General features: G+C 42.9%; 1 protein-coding gene across 1 annotated transcript; it reads right to left on the bottom strand.

The window, feature by feature from the left end:
- Nucleotides 1-407: 407 nt before the first annotated feature.
- Nucleotides 408-3,928, bottom strand: HOXC13 (homeobox C13; the record flags this gene model as incomplete). The annotated part of the gene is made up of 2 exons (XM_081321238.1): nt 408-664; nt 3,265-3,928. The coding sequence occupies 2 exons, from the start codon at nt 3,926-3,928 to the stop codon at nt 408-410; spliced, it is 921 nt and encodes a 306-aa protein (XP_081177364.1).
- Between the last annotated feature and the right edge of the window lie 15,509 nt (nt 3,929-19,437).

Raw genomic sequence — 19,437 nt, 5'->3', positions numbered from 1 at the left:
CTCAGAATCCCAACATAGCAAATCTGGGTGTGTATATAAACACACAATCTGGGTGTTTTTGTACGTGTATGTGAGAGAGGGAGGGAGGGAGGAGAGAGAATTTCCCCCTCCTCTCGGCTTCTCTGTGAAAATAAGTGTGCCCATGTAAAAACACCGAAAAATAGATTTTAAGACAGGCAATCAGCTTCACAGTTAAAAAAGGGCAATAAATGGACAGAAGACTAACCCAAAGGTGGTGGTTTAATTTTATTTTTTCCCCCACTACTCCTTGGAGACTGTGCGGGTGTTTCAATAATCAAATTCAATGCGTTTTTTTTCCTCTTTGTACAAATTTACCAGATAAATATTTGCATTTGTTTCTTCTCCCCTTTTTAAATTCCCCCCTCCCCTCTTGAAACATTTCTATGTCAGGTAGCGTGTAGGTGGGATGTCTTAGATTTACTAATAACCTTTTTTTCTTTCACTCTGCGATTCTGAAACCAGATTGTGACCTGGCGCTCCGAAAGGTTGGTAGAGGCGGAAATCCTTCTTCTTTTCTCTTTGGTAATGAACTTGCTGGCCGCGTACTCCTTCTCTAACTCTTTCAGCTGGATTTTCGTGTAAGGGACCCTTTTCTTCCGGCCCCTACGGTAGCTGTTCACTTCTGGCTGAAGGGGTACCACATCTGTGAAGACGAGGAGAACAGAGCGGAGGAGGAAAGGAGGTGGAGAAGCGAAGTGAGAGAGAGAGAGAGAGAGAGAGAGAGAGAGAGAGAGAGAGAGAGAGAGAGAGAGAGAGAGAGAGAAGAGAAGGTGAGATTAAACAGCATCTTGCAACTGGCTGGGCAAGGCATCTTCCAGGCATTAGGAAGGGAAGAGGCACAAGAAGAGTAGAAAGACAGTGAGAATGAAAGCGACACAGCAAGAAAATGGATCTAAGAGGAGGGGGGAGGGAGAGAGTGGTACAGAACCAGTGGGGTATGAGAAATGCACGGGGGGGGGGGAAATGGGGTGCAGGCAGAACAAGACAGGAATCTATGCATCTGGTGCATTCCGTGGGGTATTTGTTCACAGCAAATTGAGAAGAGGCGTCAAGTCATGGATAAGGACTTTGGCAAGTGGGGCGACAGGAACTCCAGCATCCACAAAACTGGAAACAGAATCTAACTTTCCAAGCCTCCTCTCTAAACCTCCCATCGACCTTAACGGGTGACTTTCAGATACAGATTCTTCTCCAGCCTGTGGGAGAAGTTCTGTGGGATCAACACCACAGTGAGAACGCAGCTTTCCTGAAAAAAAAAAAAGCTACCCCTCCTCCGCCCCCAAATGATCTAGGAGGGAACGTGAGGGCCGTCCTCTTTTTTGCTTGGTAGAGTTAACTCTTCATGCCCTCCATTAACTTATGAAAAGTGCTAAATACATTCACCTATTGAGTTCACGGCTTGGGAAAGTCTACTTTCCTTGAAAGTACCTACCAGCTGTGAAGCCCTGTTGTTTTCCTGCACTTCTCTAGAATGCAGCGGAGGGAGAGACCGTGCCTTCTCCTCACCAGTCTTTGTTGTAATAGTTACTTATACCACGATGCCCCAACGCTGGTGCTCTTGGACTAATTATAATCACTCACAGATCGGTCCCCCCCATCCTTATCCTCCTATTCCCCCAAAGGCTTCCCGAGACAGAAATTTAAAAGTCAAATTTGCTACTTTATTATTATTATTATTATTATTATTATTATTTTAAAGTGCACAATAGTAGCAGTGACAATAACAATGAAATGAATCCCATTGGAAGAAAATAGAAGGGCTCTATAAATAATTATTCCAAGCTGTCCTGGTTCATAGCTGGTAGGAAAGGAATATCTGTCGAATATTCCTGAATATTCCCCTCCCCCCCCCCCCCCCCCCCCGCCCCATCATTTAGAGATTATAAATTCTACACTCCGGTCACATTTTTAAAACTCTAGAGGAGGAGAAGTGTCAATCTTTTTATGGATAATCTTCGCTGGGTTTTTTTTTTAAATAAAATCCAGCACGAGACTGTTGTGGAAGAGGCTTTGGCAGGCGGATAAAGAAGGGGATTTGAATGAAATAGATCTAGGAGAAGAGCATACCAGAGCTTCACGGAAAATGAAATGAAATGATAAGAGCGGAGATATTTGAAGCGGATTTCACCCGGGCGGAATGGGGGTGGGGTGGGGACAAAAACCATTTATGAAGAAAACGGCTTTTTACACGATAGACCTTTTGTTTCTCTGACATAAACAGTAGGGAGGCGGGTGGGCTTGCACGCTGCCGGCGGCTGAAATCCAGCGGAGATCCAAATAGGCCTTTCTCTTCCTTCCACCTCGCCCAGCTCCAATTCCTCTTCCTTCTCAGAAGGGAACCCCAGCATGCAACGCTTTGCAGAGGCATCGCTGGCGAGCCGCGTCCGATCTGAGGGGGCACACACACCCCCGCCTTGCCACCAAGATAAATTCCTACCTTATTTACTCCCTTTTGGGGGCTCCAACCCGTCCCTTTGGCCAATTCCGAGATAGTGGCAAGATGAGGACCCCATGAATGCAGAAGGCATTCGCCAATCTTTCGTCTCTCCCCTCTTCTCTAAATGAGAGGCAGTCGTTCCTGCTTTCGGGGTCTCTCTCTCTCTCTCTCTCTCTCTCTCTCTCTCTCTCTCTCTCTCTCTCTCTCTCTCTCTCTCTCTCTCTTCCTAAGCTGTCATTTACTCCAGATTTCTAACCAGAGGCGAAAGCATTGCCCTCTAGCTTTTCCAGTCGCTCCTCCTGCCTCGCAAGAGGCATCCCTAAGGCTCTTGGCAGCTACTTCTGGAGCTGCAGCACAGCGCAATTTTGCTGGGTCCCTCTGAAAAGCCCAGCCTTTCCGTGGGGGGGTAAGGGGTGGGGTGGGGTGGGGCGGACAGGGGAGAAGAGATACTTCTCATTTTCTGGATTCAGAATTTTGATTTTAAACATTCCTGCAAAATTAAAGTCGGAGAGAGAGAGGGGGGGGGCGGATCCAACCGGGGACCAGCGCAGAGAGGGATCAAAAACCAGGCGCGCCCGCGCACCCTTCTCTCCCCCACCGGCTGCAGCTGCCCAGCCGAACGCCAAAGAGTTCCCAGCCTGCGCTTTGTTGAAGCCTCTCCCGCCGCTCCCCGCGGCCCCTTCGCCCCGCCACCCGCTTCCAAGGAAGGGCGTCCTATCAAGTTTACCTGAGCTAGGTTTAACCCAGCCTAAACGCGCAATCATGGCGGAGCAGAGAGGCAGAGCTCCAAGCCCAGCGCGCCCTACCTGGGAAAGGCGACTTCCAGAGGTGGGTGGACTGCGCCTGCTCCTTCGCGCAGTAAACCTGCCCGTCCCAGCCATTGGAAAGAGCCCAGTGCTGGTAACCCTCCACGGGGAGCAACGCGTCGTGTCTCGGCTCCGGGTGCCCACTGATCCCTGGAACCACCGAGACGTCCAAATAGCCTGGGACCGCCTGGTAGGAGCTGGCAAAGCTCGGGTAAAAAGCAAACTCTTTGGCCCGGGAGGAGAGTTCTTCGCTGGGGAGGGAGCCGCTGGGCTCGGGGTATTTTTCAGCCGGGTGGTAGGCGCAAGGCTTCTGCTGCAAGTTCACGTTGTGGGAATGGGACAGGCGGCATCCGTAGTAGCTGCCTCCGAAGGGATAACCGTAGCCTAAGGTGGCGTTAGAAGAGGCGGGCGGCGCGGGGCACTGCCTGGCTGCATCTGGAGCAGGTATTTCCGTGTAAACGGAACCCTGGGGAGTCCCAATGGTGCCGGAATGACGACTCAGTACCGGGTGAGTGATTAGATCCCTGCAGTGGCTCGCTGGACAGTTCCCGCTGAGCCCTTCCATGGCTGGGATTTTAGTCTGGTTATTTTCATTCGGGTTCTCCTCATACACGTACATGAAAGTGTCCGCCCAGCGTGGATGCAAAATCAGTGAAGTCGTCATATCATGGTCTGCCCGAGCTTTTTAAAAGTCGACTTCCGAAAGAGAGAGAGAGAGACAAGTCCCCAACATATTGTTTACCCAGGAGCATGCGCAGAGGCGGCGGGATGGGTCGGCTTCATTAAGAAATCTGCCGGGCCACGTGACCTCAAGAGGCCTCCCATTGGCTGCCTCCTTCAGACAGAAGTAGGAATCTTTAAAGGCAAAGTGAGTCACCCATTGATTGTGAAGAGAATGAGGAGATAAATAAGGGGAGGGGGGGAGATGGTGGTGGTCTATGTTTGGCCGACACAAAGAGCTTGCTATTTGCCCTGCGAAGCCGCCTTGTCTTGGGGGGGGGAGAAGCCCACCTAAGCGCTAAATATAAAAACGGCGGTTGGAATTAGCTTGCTCCTGTCTGCCTTTTTCCCCTCTCTCTCTTTTACTGAGTATCGTTGAGAAAGGCATTTGCTTATATATCAGGGAGCGATGGACCTGGGGGGAAATGAACTGAGGGGGCGGGGAACCCCTACTAATTGTCATAATAAAGGAAAATGCAGTGAGCGAAAATCTGGGAAAGAGGGTCGGAGCAAGGGATTTTGGTAATTTGACGAGAGGAAAAAAAAAAAGGAGAGCTGCGGAATATTAGCACAAAAAGACCTGCTTAAAAAAAACCAGGAAAGGGGGTAAATCTTATTGTAAGGGCTCAGATGCGGTTGGGCTGCTTTACCTCCCCCCCCCCTCCACCACCTCCCCGCTCCCGTTTCTGGGAATCAACTCTTGGATCTTACGGGAACTAAGGAATCTGGATATTTATCACTCCGGAAATTGATTTTTTTCTTCTTCTTCTTCTTCTTCTCTCGGTCTCCAGAGTGTGTGTGTGTGTGTGTGGGGGGGGGAATCATATCCGCTTGCTTTAACATATGAGTATCAGCTGATGATACTTTTGTGCAGTACAATTTTTTTAAAGTATCTTATTTTTCGAAGGAGAACGTCTTTAAAACCCTTAACACTTCGTTGGCTTCCAATGTCCAGTAAAATTGTATTACTATTACCAACCAAAACAACACTACAGTATAGCTTATTTTTCACTTAAAGGGTGTGTTTGAGATTTTGCTTGCTACTTTTCCCCTCTTTCCCCCCCCCTTTTTGTTTGTTTTGACCTTTCCAACAAACCATTATTGGGGCATAAAGAAATAAATGCAATAGGGAAAACAGAAAGGAGCAGTAGCCAATCTCACAAGAACTTTTTAGATGCTTTCGAAACAATTCAACTTCTTCTATAGATTTCTTCCTTCTGTGAGTCCAAGCTAATAATGATTATTTTGTGATCAATTAACTGATGATTTCAAAGAGACTGGCTGTATTTATATTGTGTGATTATGTTAATAAAATGTAATATTGTAGCAGCAAACAGTGCAACTATGAATGTGTGTAGCATGTGTGTTGCATTGGGTCTGTGTGTGTGTGTGTGTGTGTGTGTGTGTGTGTAAAAGACAATAAGTGCAACTGACTGTACACTGTATAAACTGAATCTAAGATGGATGGCTTATAATGAAATAGAAAAATTGCAAGCTACTCTTCCTAAGATTATTGCACGTTGGCCCCCAACACTTCGCAGGCAGTACTGGCTGATGGGATCAGTTAATTTGTTTATTTATTTCTCAAAGACACATGTCTCCCCTTTTTAAAAATTCTCCTAATTTTTTATATTATTTATATTTATATTTATATTTATATTTATATTTATATTTATATTTATATTTATATTTATATTATTTATATTTATATTTATATTTATATTTATATTTATATTTATATTTATATTTATATTTATATTTATATTTATATTTATATAATAAATTTTGTGTCTGAAACCATGGGAAATTTAGCTTATGAGGAACTGGGATCTTCCTCTCTTCCTCCTAGCTCTTCATCCCCATTTTATGCAAAATAATTTTGGCAAATGTGAACATTGGGATGAGCCAGGCTTTTGGTAGTGTGGGGAAAAATACTGTTCTGCGAAAGGAAAGTGGAGTGGAGAAAAAACAGTGGCCAAACCTTGCCTAGAGCTATCTATATATCAGGTAGGTTTACCAAGTTCCATTGAATCCAATGCCTCTTATTTCAAAGAAAGATAGGTAGGGCTATTGCTTCCAAGATACTACAGTCAGCAAAGTTAACTTACTGATCAAGAAGAATCTACCAAAATAAATATATGTCAATGTGAATGGCTATCTAATTTAACATACTGTAATTGGAGCTGTACAGCCAAAAAGGCTAAATATCCAGGTTCAGTGATACCCACATATGACTCAAATATCAATATTTTCCTATATTAAGGAACAGTAGTGCACATTAGATTTTCACTGCCAGAATTTAAGGAGAATTATCAATAAATGGAGAAATAAATAATTATTCTTTCTGCACTTCCAAGATAATTACTGCCTGCTATCAATAAAATACCCTAGATGTGAGATGAAGCTGGAAAAATCTATCCAAAATTCTAACCAAAGAATCATCTGAAGTTTCTGCTGAAAATATGATGTCTTCAAAAGAGACATGCTTCACACACAACTTTACACTTTTTGCACATATAACAATCAAACCAGGCAAAGTCCAAGGTCAAGGTGGAATAGACAAATTGTTTCACAATCAGCCTTCTCTGACCTCAGTCTGAGTGAATTTTACTTGTGGAATCAAAGTGACTAAGAATTTGTGGTGTTCAATAGGTGGGCTATTGCAAATAATGGAGAAAACCAAAGTCTTAATTCAAAAGAGCTAATTTAATTTTTCTTTAAGAAATAGAGACCACTGTACATCATTTTGCAAAATACAGTTTGAATGTTTTAAAGAGTTCATACACGTTTTAAAAACATGGGACACAGAAGACTTGCTCCTAATGATTTTGGCAAATGATTTTATAAAACCAAGGCATATATCAATCAGGATAATAAATTGAATAAAATAACATGCATCTGACTGTACATGTAGGAGATATAACAGCATGTATATATAAATGAAAGAGTACTCTTGGTTTAAAATACTAAACTGGGTGAGTTATTTTAAAAGTGGTTTCTGAGTAAATTAGATGAAAATAATTAATTAAAAGTTGATTTTGATCTTTTTCCAGATAATATAAGATTATTTACAATTTTCATTTCAATGAAATATAGTTTTAATTAACAGTTGGGTTTTACAGTTTAATTTCTGTTAGCACATCTTAAAAGGAATCAGAAAAATTAAGTGAAGAAAACTGAATGAAGAATTTGCACATTTCATGCTGAGAAAAACATTAAAAACTTTTCTTAAGAAGTGAAGCAATGCATCTTTTCTTTCTTTCTTTCTTTCTTTCTTTCTTTCTTTCTTTCTTTCTTTCTTTCTTTCTTTCTTTCTTTCTTTCTTCTTTCTTTCTTTCTTTCTTTCTTTCTTTCTTCTCACAGCAATTTATTCTTGAGCAATAAAACCCTCTTTATTTATTTGCCTGTCTTAAGCAGTTTTTCATTTCATAAATTGTTCAGCACTATCTCATTTAAAAGGGCTGATTTGGCTAAGATAGGGAGCTGTTAGCTGATAGCAGAAATCAATTTTAGCAGGTTAATTAACTTAAAAATATACACGAAGGCAGGCTTGTAACTTTGGAAAAAGAGGAACATGCAGCTCTTCTTTTGATTGTGGCAATGTTACACACACACAAACACACACATATATGTCTATGTATATATATAGAGAGAGAAAGAGGAAGAGGAAGAGGAAGAGAAAGAAAAGAAGAAAAGAAAAGAAAAAAAGAGCCACATTGGCTCCTCAGATTATGCACCCCTTTCCATTCACGCACGCCTGCACACAAACAGGAGAAAAATAGAAGGACCTTGAGTCAGAGAAAGGGAGAAATGTGAAAGACAAAAGACAGGGCAGCCCCAAGTTTTACTGAAAAGTAAGATCCACCCTTTCTAAAAGTTTTGTCAAGGAAAGCAACTCTTCCTGATGAGGGGACACAAGGAATGGAAAGATTCTACTTCCTGCTGGTTATACGCGAATTGTGCTGTTAAGGTGTAAATGTGTTTAGTATGTCCAATACGCAGCAAATTTTTTTGTGTTGTTTTTTTTGTAAAGAAAAACGAGGAAGACGACAAAGAAGGGTTTCACTTTGAAAGCAACAGCCTAATTTTTCCTTGCTTTAATTGCAATGACTCTGATCTGATTATGGAAAGGAGGGATGAGTTCTAAGAATGAGATGAAGTACTTAATTGCGGTTACTGATTAATTGCCAAGAACGCAACATAGTGATCCATCTTCTGGCACTTTAATATTTAGTTAACTCTGGTATGTGGTAGAGGACAGATAAGGAAAGCCTCTAATAAGTCTCTCCCCTTGATCCATGTTGTAAGAAAGCAAACTACAGTACTGAAAATTAAGGAGAAAATGTGTAAACCTTTGTAAACCAGCCTGAAGTGAAATCTGCTTCCTTTAATTTCTAATTTATTTCTAGGTAAAGAGGCAAGGTTGAAATTTCATCTATTTCCGCCCCACCAGAGTTATTCACAAACACTCTCTCCGTGTTCTTTCTAAAATACTGCAGCCTATCCAACTGAGAAGTACATTCCACTGAGTTTAATAGGATTTATTTCCCAATTGGTGTTTACAAGATTACCACCTTACTGCCTGGCTCCAAATGCACCTTACTTTTAAAATTGTACATTTTGTAGACTCCACGCAATGGAGGGACGAAAATAATGGCTTCGTGCAGAACCTCTCTCTCTCTCTCTCTCTCTCCCCCCCAAACAGCACAGTCTGGGGTTAGTTTGAGATAGTAAGAGATGTGTAAATTAATTAAACCAACAAGTAAGTCAACCCTCTTGGGACAACCATAGTAAAGCTGCTCAGAAGTTGGTGAAGTGTCCGCTGCTTTTTGCAGGAGGAAAAAAAAACAGAGGCAGTTAACTGTTTCATTTTGGAGCTGCAGAAGAACAGCCTTTATAATATCTTAAGTATGCCCACCTGTCAAAGGGGGAAAAAAAGGAGAACTGCCTTTGAAAAATAGTGCTAGCTAGAGGAACTTTTAAAAGCCACGCGCTGTGAGGTGTTCCCCATCCTCTTGCTACAGGCGTTTTATCAAGGCACTCTTGTCAAATTCTGGAAATAGGTTTTCACAAATAGGAGGGAATGTTGCCTTTCCAAGATAGTTCGTTCCTAGATCAGAATGGGAACCCTTGGCAGAACAGGACTCTGTACTGAATTTTTCTCTCCCTCTCACCTGCAGGAAAGTCCTCTGAAGGTAGGACTCGGATCCTGGTCATAAACCAAACAAAGGGGCTGAAACCAGGAATACGCCCCCCCCCCCTCAGCCTGCCGAATAAGGAAGGTTTTCAAGCGCTCGGAAAAGACAAGCAAAAAAGAAAAAGAAAAACCCACCAAAACCAGCCCTGCGCGAGACGTGTTTACAATTTAGGGTGTACTTTTCATTACTAGAATGTGAAAATAGACAAGAAATTATCATTCTTCTTTTATATTGACTGGAGCCTTTTTCTTTTTAAAGGATTTTATGTTTTTGTTCAAACTCGTCCACGATAAGGCCACGCCTTTGCAAACTTCACCTCTCTCTCTCCCTCCCTCCCTCCCTCCCTCCCTCCCTCCCTCTCTCTCTCTCTCTCTCTCTCTCTCTCTCTCTCTCTCTCTCTCTCTCTCTGTGTGTGTGTGTGTGTGTGTGTATGTGTGTAGGGGTAGTTTCTTCACTGGAGAGTTGAATTAATATAATTGACTCAAGATTTCTGGATCTTCCCCAAGGCGTGGAAAAAAAGGACTTTGTAAAATATACTCCCAAAAAGCCTTTGGAGAACTTTCCTGAAGAAATGGCTGGCCTTTCCATATTGCAAGCCCAAGGAACGCGAGGCAAGCGAAGCTTCCACTATACTCCGATTTTGCATTAGGTTTCCCCCCCCCCCCCACACACACACACTTCACCACAAAACTGAATCTGCTGTGCCTGATGAATAGGGGAGTCTCTCTGTTCCACGGGAGACTGGCGGCCCAGATTAGACGGTTCTAGACATTCGTGCGGCGTTTTCCTCTCTTCCCTGCCTCCGTTGGGTCTAAAAGGCCTTCGAGGGTGGAGTTGCCTCGAGAAATGGTGCGGGATCCTGTCTTGAGGGGGATTTAGGTGTGTGTGTGTGTGTGTGAGAGAGAGAGAGTGTGTGCGCTTTTGCTCTCTGCTTGCGACGTGCCACATCCTGGGGATTTGGAGAAGCTCAGCACCTTTGCATCACGGGTTCCTTGTTTTTCACCTCTGGGCCGCCACCTCTCTGAGGAAATCACACGCTCGGACGTTAAAACGAGGGCAGCAACGCACCCAAAGAGGGGCCCTGGTTAACAACGGCGGTCGCGTTAAACGACGGGCAGTTCTTCTTCCGCAATTCCCCTCCCCCCCCCCCCCCCGTCCCCGCTCTTCGCCTTTTCTGGTTTCACCGCAACTCCCGCTTAGTTGGCCTTGGAAAGGATCCCGCTTGCAACCGAGCAATTCAAGGTGACCGAGCGGCCATCACCCCGCTTCCCCACTCCCCCCCCAAAGACCCCCCCTTTTTTAAAAAAAGAAAAGGCTGTTTTCTTCTCAATTCAGCTCTGCGCACCCATCAGCCCACAGACAGAGCTCTTCTTTGCCCCCTCCTCCCATTCTTTTCCTCGGTTTTGAGAGCGGGGATGGGTATTCAAGGATAGACATAAAAAATCGATACATACATGCATAACTTTTTGTTTTGGCCTGGGCTCTCTGAGCCATCCTAGCCCGGCGAAGGCTCCCGCCGGATGGTGGTCTGAAGTGGTTCTCTTGGAGCGGCGGGAAGGAGGCCATCGGACCGCGGAATACGGGGGTTCTTCATTCAACCATGTCCCAGCCCGCCACCACCACCCCGCCGCCACCACAAGCACCCTTTTTCTTCTTAAAACAGCACCGGCATCTCTTCCCCAGCACATTAAGAGCCCTCCCTCCTGCCATCCCACCCTCTCCTCCACAGAGCCGTGACAAAGGGCTGTGAGAAAATGGGAAACTGGTTCCCGAGAAAAGGAGTGTGTGTGTGTGTGTGTATGTCCCTTTTAAATATGTTTAGTTCCAATAGCTTCTCTCCCTGCGCTGACTTTACTCTCTGTCTCTCTGTCTCTCTGTCTCTCTGTCTCTCTGTCTCTGTCTCTGTCTCTCTGTCTCTCTGTCTCTGTCTCTCTGTCTCTCTGTCTCTCTCTCTGTCTCTCTCTCTGTCTCTCTGTCTCTCTCTCTGTCTCTCTGTCTCTGTCTCTCTGTCTCTGTCTCTGTCTCTCTGTCTCTCTGTCTCTGTCTCTGTCTCTCTCTCTGTCTCTGTCTCTCTCTCTGTCTCTCTCTCTCTCTCTGTCTCTCTCTCTCTCTCTGTCTCTCTCTCTGTCTCTCTCTCTCTCTCTCTCTCTCTCTCTCTCTCTCTCTCTCTCTCTCTCTCTCTCTCTCTGTTAGGGTAATAGTGTATTTACCCCTTAGGCTGTGATTCAGAAGCAGACAAATAAAAACTATCTCTTCCTGTTTATTGCCCTGTCTGGTCGGAAGTCCAAGTTCATTTCCAAGTTAAAAGTAGGCTAATTGGAAAGGGGAGGAATTATTGGGCCTTATTGTTAAACCGGTATCTCCAAAGGAAGGCCTTGAGTGGGTGGGGGGGAACCACTGATGAAGTGGCCATTCATGTTCTCCTTTCTGCCTTGAGTAACGTGCTTTCTATTTTATTTGTTCTCATTTTTTGAAAGTTATGTTTAGAAATAGAATAGAATTGAATATAATACCTAATTTGGCCAAGTGCTGGTTAGACACACAAGGACTTTTTCCCCCCTTTTGCTAAAGCCTAGAACGCAAGCATATTAGCCCCTGGATAAGCTCCCTAATTTCCTTCTTTCATGCCGAGGGAGGTCTTGGAAAAGCATTATAAATGGGAGGCTATTAGCAGGAGAAAAGATTTGTCTTCCTGGATTGCAGAAAACTGTATCCAGTAAAATTCAAAAAGGAAGAGTGTCCCAGGTAGGTTGATAGCTCTTTTATTTCCACTTTTTTCCCCCTGAGCTTTTTCTGTTTCTCTTCTTAAAACTTGCACTCTGTATTCATTCTCCACCTATCTCTGGGGAAAGCACCCGGATGTTTGAAAGCATGCATGGTCTGATGTGACTTACTTAGATCCTGCTTCGGCTGAAAATCTGTGGACGCATCGGAGACCTGAATTTTGTCAATTTGCTCCTTTCCATTGAACCTGCAGTCTTCCATACACACTTCACAGTGAGGATGGAGATCACATGCAGAGTGTAGGACTGGGTGATTGGCAAGGAGGGTAAAAGTGGAAGAAGTTATGCACTTGTTTAAACTTAAAAGGGGAACAATTAATTATTTTGCTAGGCCTTTAGGCTGTTCCAGTTAGGAAGAGCTCCGGGCGCCATACATCTCAACCTCTACAAGTTGGGTTAAAAACAATGCAGTTAAAAAGAAAGTGTATTAATAATATTAACAAAATGTGTGTGCGTGTGCGTGTGCGTGTGTGTATCATACTGTCTGTCTATATAGCTGTCCCTGGGAAGTTCATTAAACTAATCCAATTGACTGAAACACCAAAAGAAATATGTTCATGTCACAACATTCCATTGCCCAAGGCCTGATGCAATAGCAAGTGTGTTGCTTTGTAGGGATGACTGGCCACTGGGACAACAATCTGCAGCTAGACTAAATGGACCAGGGGTCTAAACCAGAAAGAGACAGCTTGTGTACCTGATGAAAACTAGTAGGGAAGGGGGTCAGTGGGTTGATGGGTGGAAATGCTGTTGCATAGAACGGATCTTGCTTAGCAAGGCCTTCTCTACCTGATCTTATTGGGCAGGCAAATAATATTGGGACTGTGTGTCCATTGTACGACACACATTCTAGCTGAACTCTCTTTGTCAATGCAGTCTTTTTTGTTCTCTGCATGCACACCCATACAGACACCCAGATCTATCCAGTGATTCATTTCTCTCTAAATATATATCCCTGTATCCTCTGTTATGAGATTTCCCACCCCCACCCCCAGAAGGCATACCAGTTAAGCTAAGAAGTACTTTTCCAGCTTATAAGACTAAGTACAAATCAAGTTCTTGGAAGTTCTGCCATATGCTTACAAATTTTGAAATCCCCCACGTGACTGTTTTGTTTGCACATCTTAGGAGCCTTCTCCTTAGCCCTGCTGAGGCTTGCTTCGGATGCAAACTGTTGCTTTGATTTTTTTTCTATCTCCATTTGTTTTTTTCTCCATATGTTTAGTATTACTTTCATCTTCTGGAAATTCTTGTCCTGGTGGGAGATACTGGTTTCAGTCATGGACCGGCAAGAAATCCAGCTGTATTTGGGGAAGGGAATCTTTCAGAATGCAAAGGTTTTCTTTCTCCAGTGCATTCCAGATATTAATACCTGCCTATCACTTGTTATATTTTACCTTCAGGGCTGCAGTTTCTCTCCCCAACATGTGAAGAGAGACGTATTCCCCCCCCCTCTGTCTTTGTTCTATGGCAAAATAGTCTTCACCAGGTCTGTTAAAGGAGCACCGGAACAGAGACTTGCCTCTCAATTATCTACAATGGATACATTAATTTTAAACTCCTTTGCCAAGCTGATGTGAAAAGTCTGCTAAAGTTTTTCCACTGCGAGCTTTTTGGGCCCTTGAGAGAGACTTTTGCTACAGCAGAGCATTAAAATAAGTTCATACTCCTCACTTCCAAGGCACATGCTTTTGGGCTCAGGTTAGGCCATCGGACTAGCATAACTCCATTTCATGAAAGGAAGAGAAAGAGGCCCCTAAAACTAAGGGGTAGTCAATCTTTCCTGCCCATATGAGCAAGACAAAGGAACTTGGCCTTTTGCCAGATTGAACATGGTGATAATAACACTTCAATGGAATTTTGGGGGTATCTTTGATGATTTATAAACCAAGCCTTTCTCTTTTCACCATAAGGAACAGGCAGGCCTCCATTTTACACAGTTAGAGAAGCATTTTATCTTTGAGTTAAAATAAATAATAAAAATGTGGAGGATTGGATCTTCTCACTGACTGCAACAGAGCAGAAACTGCATCTGTTTCTTGAAATTACTTGAAATATTGAAATGGGAATATAAGAGAAATCTTTCTCTTCTTCCCCATCCGTGTGTGTGTGTGTGTGTGTGTGTGTGTGTGTGTGTGTGTGTGAGAGAGAGAGAGAGAGAGAGAGAGAGAGAGAGAGAGAGAGAGAGAGAGAGAGAGAGAGAGAGAGAGAGAGAGAGAGAGAGAGAGAACCATATTTTAACCAGATCCTAACCAAATTAACTCTAAAAGGATCAGGGTTCTTAATCTCCAGCTTGTTTGGAATAACACCAGTTTTCCCTGAACATGCAGCGGACTAAAGATGAGGAGAATTTCATTAGCCAGTTTTTTTTGAATTATAGATTATCTAGGAACCTCAGTATGAATAGATTGGTGAATTCCTTTGCGCATAAACTTGTTCAAAGTGTTCTTGTTTTGAGTGCGGGGCTTAAAAAAACCTTAACCAGCTGCCAAAATGGATCTCATCTCTCCCTCTCCCCTCCATGCATGTGCGAGCACACACACACACACACACAAACACACACACTTACTTCCCATCCCCTCTCCACACTCTGTAGTGGCCAACAAGAATTCTGGTTTGTAATGCACACCAGTAGAGATATAAATTATTTATAGCGTGCCTTTCAACAAGCACTACATGCTTTAGATGTTAAAGGCTTGAAGGATTCTTCTTTAATATCTGGCTCGCAGAAAGATAGGGGGGGTTCAAATATTGCTTCCTTTGCCCTGGTGCAAGAATCATGTACATATCTCCTCCTCCTCATAAAGTTCAGACACAGAAAAAGGAGGGGGGGTTGTCTATCAAAGAAAGCTTTGGAAACAAAGAGGGAGCCTCTTCATTTCCACCTAATCTATACCCAGAAGGAAACAGGAAAGCATGGCTTGGTTACTATTCTGAGATGTTTAATTTCTTGTAAAAAAATAAGTCAGTTACTGTTCCTTGCTGGAGCAGTTAGGGAAAGGGAAAGAAGAAAGTTAAAAGTGTTATTATTCAGTGGTTGTCTCCTATTTCTTGTACTGAATCCCGAAATTAATTATGAGAGTTCTGTTTCACCCATGGGAACCTTCCTGGGGTTCCTGCAAGGCGCCATTTTATTCTCCAAGTTATTTGACATATACATGAAAGTTTTGGGTCAAATCATTCTCAGGTTTGGAGAGAGTTATCCAGATTCTGCCGAGGATGCTCAGATATTTTTTCCATGTGGTTTTGATGATGGATATTACCAGAACTACCATGTGTTTCCAAGCTTCAAAAACTGGAAGTAGGAGAATAAAATGAAGACAGAGGGAAGTATAACTATTCTGGGGACTGTAGTTCAGGATTCAAGAGATAAGCTTGTCCTGTGAGAGTTTGCACTCTCCCTCAAGGAACAGGTTTACCTATAGAGGATTCCAGTAGAAGAGAATAAATCTAGCTCTGGGTTGAAGAACAGAGTCCTTGCAGTTCTCTAAGCTTGGTTGTTTGCTTCCAGACATTTCATTATCCAAACTAAAAAAAAAATATCATCATTGCTAGGGAGTAAGGGTTGGTCCTGTTTTTATAGAGTAGCTTGACATACCAATGTTGGTGGGAATATGCTTTTCTCCTTGGTAGTTTCTTGATTAGGTTATTGTTTTCTGCTTGATTGTTTGTCTGGTATTAATCCCTGCTTACCTTGGTGCGGGGCGCTGGAGGGTATGTGCCGCCAACTTTTTGTTTTCTTCTCAGCTTTTTTTTATTGCCTCTTTTGAATGGTGTATAAGTGTGGTTTATGTGCCTATTGCTGGTTGACTTGTCTAGATGTCAAGCTTCCAGGAATTCCCCAGGAAATTCTTATTGAAAAACAATCCTCACTGATCAAGTGCTCCACTACCAAAGAAATAATCCGATTTCCCACAAGAGGAGCTGTGTACGTACATAATTCAGCTGAGTATAAACACATTGCGGAAACTCAGAACACCAAAAAAAAAAAAAGGAAACGGAAACAGACCACCTATAAAACATCTTCCAACAAAATGGTTTCCCATGTAACTTTATCAAAACGTGGATGACTAACTCACTATAGCGCAACCAACACAAGCTATGAAAAGGATAACACTATCATACCTCAGAAAACATCTTAGGGGAAAAATTGCAGACTATTACAGCTATACAGCATCATCATAGCCTGCAAACCAAATACATTTCTCAAAAATATCTTAAATAAAACAAAAGACACAGTAATCCAAGATGAAAAAACAAGAACAATCTACAACATAGAGTGTCAGGACAGTAACAGCCACTGTGTAGGTCTTAGAGGCTGAAGACTAGCAGAGCACATTCTTGAACAGCAGCTAGCAGTCAGAAGATATGATGAAATTCTTTAATCTCACACACCATAATTTCAGTTCTGAGAAACCATGAGCATTCTAGACCAAGCTAAATCAAAAAAAATGCTAGGGAATTCCTCGAAGCTTGCCATTTGGACAAATCAGCTATTAACAGACACACAGATATAAGCCACGCTTACACACCATTCAAAAGAGACAAGTGATTGGATTAATTTGACACAAGAGAGATTATTAAATCTTGAGGGCCACGATTTGTTGTTTGGCTGGCATGCATATCTGTTGTATGATAAGAAGGTAGATATTGTGTTTAGAGCGCATATTTTAAGACAGGCATTGCTGAGAGTTTGGAAGAAATATAGATATAAGTTAGACTGTAAGATACCTTTGTGGGCAATTCCAAAACACGCAATAGAAAATATAAATGTTGGTTTTAAACATGATGTGACTACGTATAAGGAGATTTTAAGCTTGGAAAGAAATGTCTGGTGTCTGAAACCATACAGTCTCTTGCGAGAGGAGAAGATTGTTCAAACTTGGTTTCAATATATTCAGCTACGGGCCAGGTGGAAAGAAGACCAGAAAACTGGTTTTACAATGACTGATGAAAATCTGATAAAACAAATTAGAAATCAGGGTCCAGCACATATTAAACGGATATATCTTGCATTGATAGAGATTGACTCAGAAACAGAACTTGTTAAGGATTGTATGATAAAATGGGCCCAAAACATCCAAGAAGTTATTACAATGGACACGTGGGAAAAGATTTGGGTGAGGAACGTAAAATTTACACAAGCTCAAAATTTAAGAGAGAACTTTTATAAAATGTTTTATAGATGGCATCTAGATCCTAAAAAGCTTGCAAGTATGTACCCGAATTATCAGCCAAAATGCTGGAGGTGTGGCGATGAAGATGCAACATATTTTCACATATGGTGGACTTGCAAAAAGGTGAAGGCCTTCTGGATAAAAATTTGGTGGAATATGCAGAAGATTTTCAAGCAAAGGATAAAGTTTTGTCCGCAACTTTTTTTGTTGGGAATAATTACAGATGCTACGGTTGTGGACACCAAGTTGATGTTGAATTTAATTACGGCAGCAAGACTCTTAATAGGGCAGTATTGGAAGAAGGAGGAACTGCCGACCATAGAAGAATGGACTTTAAAGGTTTCTGACCTGGCAGAGATGGCAAAGATCTCGGCTTATTTGAAAGATCACTCGCAAGAACGTTATATCATGGAATGGAGAAAATGGATTGAGTATATCCAGAACAAATATAGGACTAAAAAGTTTCATGTAGCATTTGAATAAGTCTTCCTTTTCTTTTTTCTTTTTTCTCTTTTTTTTCTATATATACTTAATATTAACAGTGTTTGTATTATCCTATATGAGCCAGAGAGTGATAGATTTTAGAGTTTATGGTTGTTAGCATATGGATGTTTATGATTGGTTTTTTTTGTGTTTTTATACCCTGTACTTAGCTCTGGGAAGTCGGGGGGGGGGGAGGGGGAGAGGGGTAGGGAGGGAGGGAGAAGGGAGGGGGAGGGGGGACTGTTAAAGATAAAATGTATGTTAAAACTTTTCAATAAAAAAAAGAGACAATAAACAAACTAAGAATGAAACAACAAGACCAGAACACAACTTCTCCACTGGCCAACACCCAGATAAACAGGGATTAATACCAAATGATAGAAAAGAATATTTGTACCTTAAGGTCGAACTGTGGGGTCTTTGACACTCTCCGAGCATGGCTGTTCGTTTCTTTCATTTCCAGACTAGGTAACATCATATCTAACCAGGGAAACACCACACATAGTCAGATAATGAAATGTCTGCAAGCAAACAACCAAGCTCAGAGACCACCAAGGACCAGACAAACATTCAAAGAGAAAACCACATCCCCGTCAACACTGGCGGGGTAAGCTACTATATATAAACAGGGAGCAAAGCCCACTCTCATTAACACTGATGATGTTACCTAATTGGGTAATGTTTGCAAGCAGACAACCAAGCTCAGAGAACAGTAAAAGAACTTCATAGAAGATTCCCCTGGTTCATGTCAAACTGCCGGCCCGCGAGCCGATTACATCATACGGAGGCCATGCCCACCCCAACTCCGGCAATGCAAAAAAAGTCACGATACGTCATGACACATCACGCAACATGGCAAGTTTGACACGAAGAAGTCCTTAACAGATTTGGGTGACTAAATAGGTATATCCTTACCCAGAGGAGAGCAATCTGAGTGGTGAGGGATAATCTGGTAATCTGAAGGTTGGTTTTTACTGCAATGTATTTTCCCCTGAACATGGATCAGAAATGCAGCAACACATTGTGGGTTCTGCAGTACCTTATGTTGAAACAATTTCATGGTTGCTGATTGCTTTCCAAACCCAAATCAAGTCTTTGTATGTATATAAAACCTTACAAAACTTAGGAGGAATTTACAGAATTTACTTTCCCTGAGGGCATCAGCGAAGCACATTTTGGATATTTTTTACAGGAATAACTGGCCCAACTTTCTCCATGCAAGTCCAAATAACCTGGAATAAATTGCCACTGGAGCAGTGACAAGCATCTTGCTTACTGTAGTTTAGAAAGAGATTTAGAGCATATTTATTTTTCCAGGCTTTGTTATCCAAACAAATAAATATTTAGACTTAGATCAGTAGAGGCAACATGCAAATTTTTCCTTTTCAGGCAAATAATGATGCCATGGCATGATAAAATAGAGGGTGCCTCTATACCAGGGGTGTCAAACTCAATTTCATTGAGGGCCACATCAGCATTGCGGTTGCCCTCAGGGGGCCGGGTGGGTATGGCCTGGGTGGGCGTGGCCTACTGGGTGGGCGTGGCTACACTGCGTATGGCCTGCTGGGTGGGCGTGGCCAGCTCTACATCGTTCACATCAAGGGTGCCTATGGGGGCCTGGGCAGGAGTGGGACAGATCTGAGGGTCTCTGGCAGAAGGAGGGTCTCTGGGCCAGGGCCAAGGCAGTGGGGGTCGTTCCCTCACTGTTTCCAGGATGGCTTCGCGGGCCACATGAAACCACTTCGCGGGCCGGATCCGGTCCCCGGGCCTTGTGTTTGACATGTCTGCTCTATACGGTAGCAGTATATACTT

The sequence above is a fragment of the Vipera berus genome, assembly GCF_964194415.1.
Source record: "Vipera berus genome assembly, chromosome: 2".
NCBI lineage: Eukaryota > Metazoa > Chordata > Lepidosauria > Squamata > Viperidae > Vipera > Vipera berus.
Note: the sequence above shows the minus strand (reverse complement) of the source record. Positions and strands in the feature narration are given on the sequence as shown.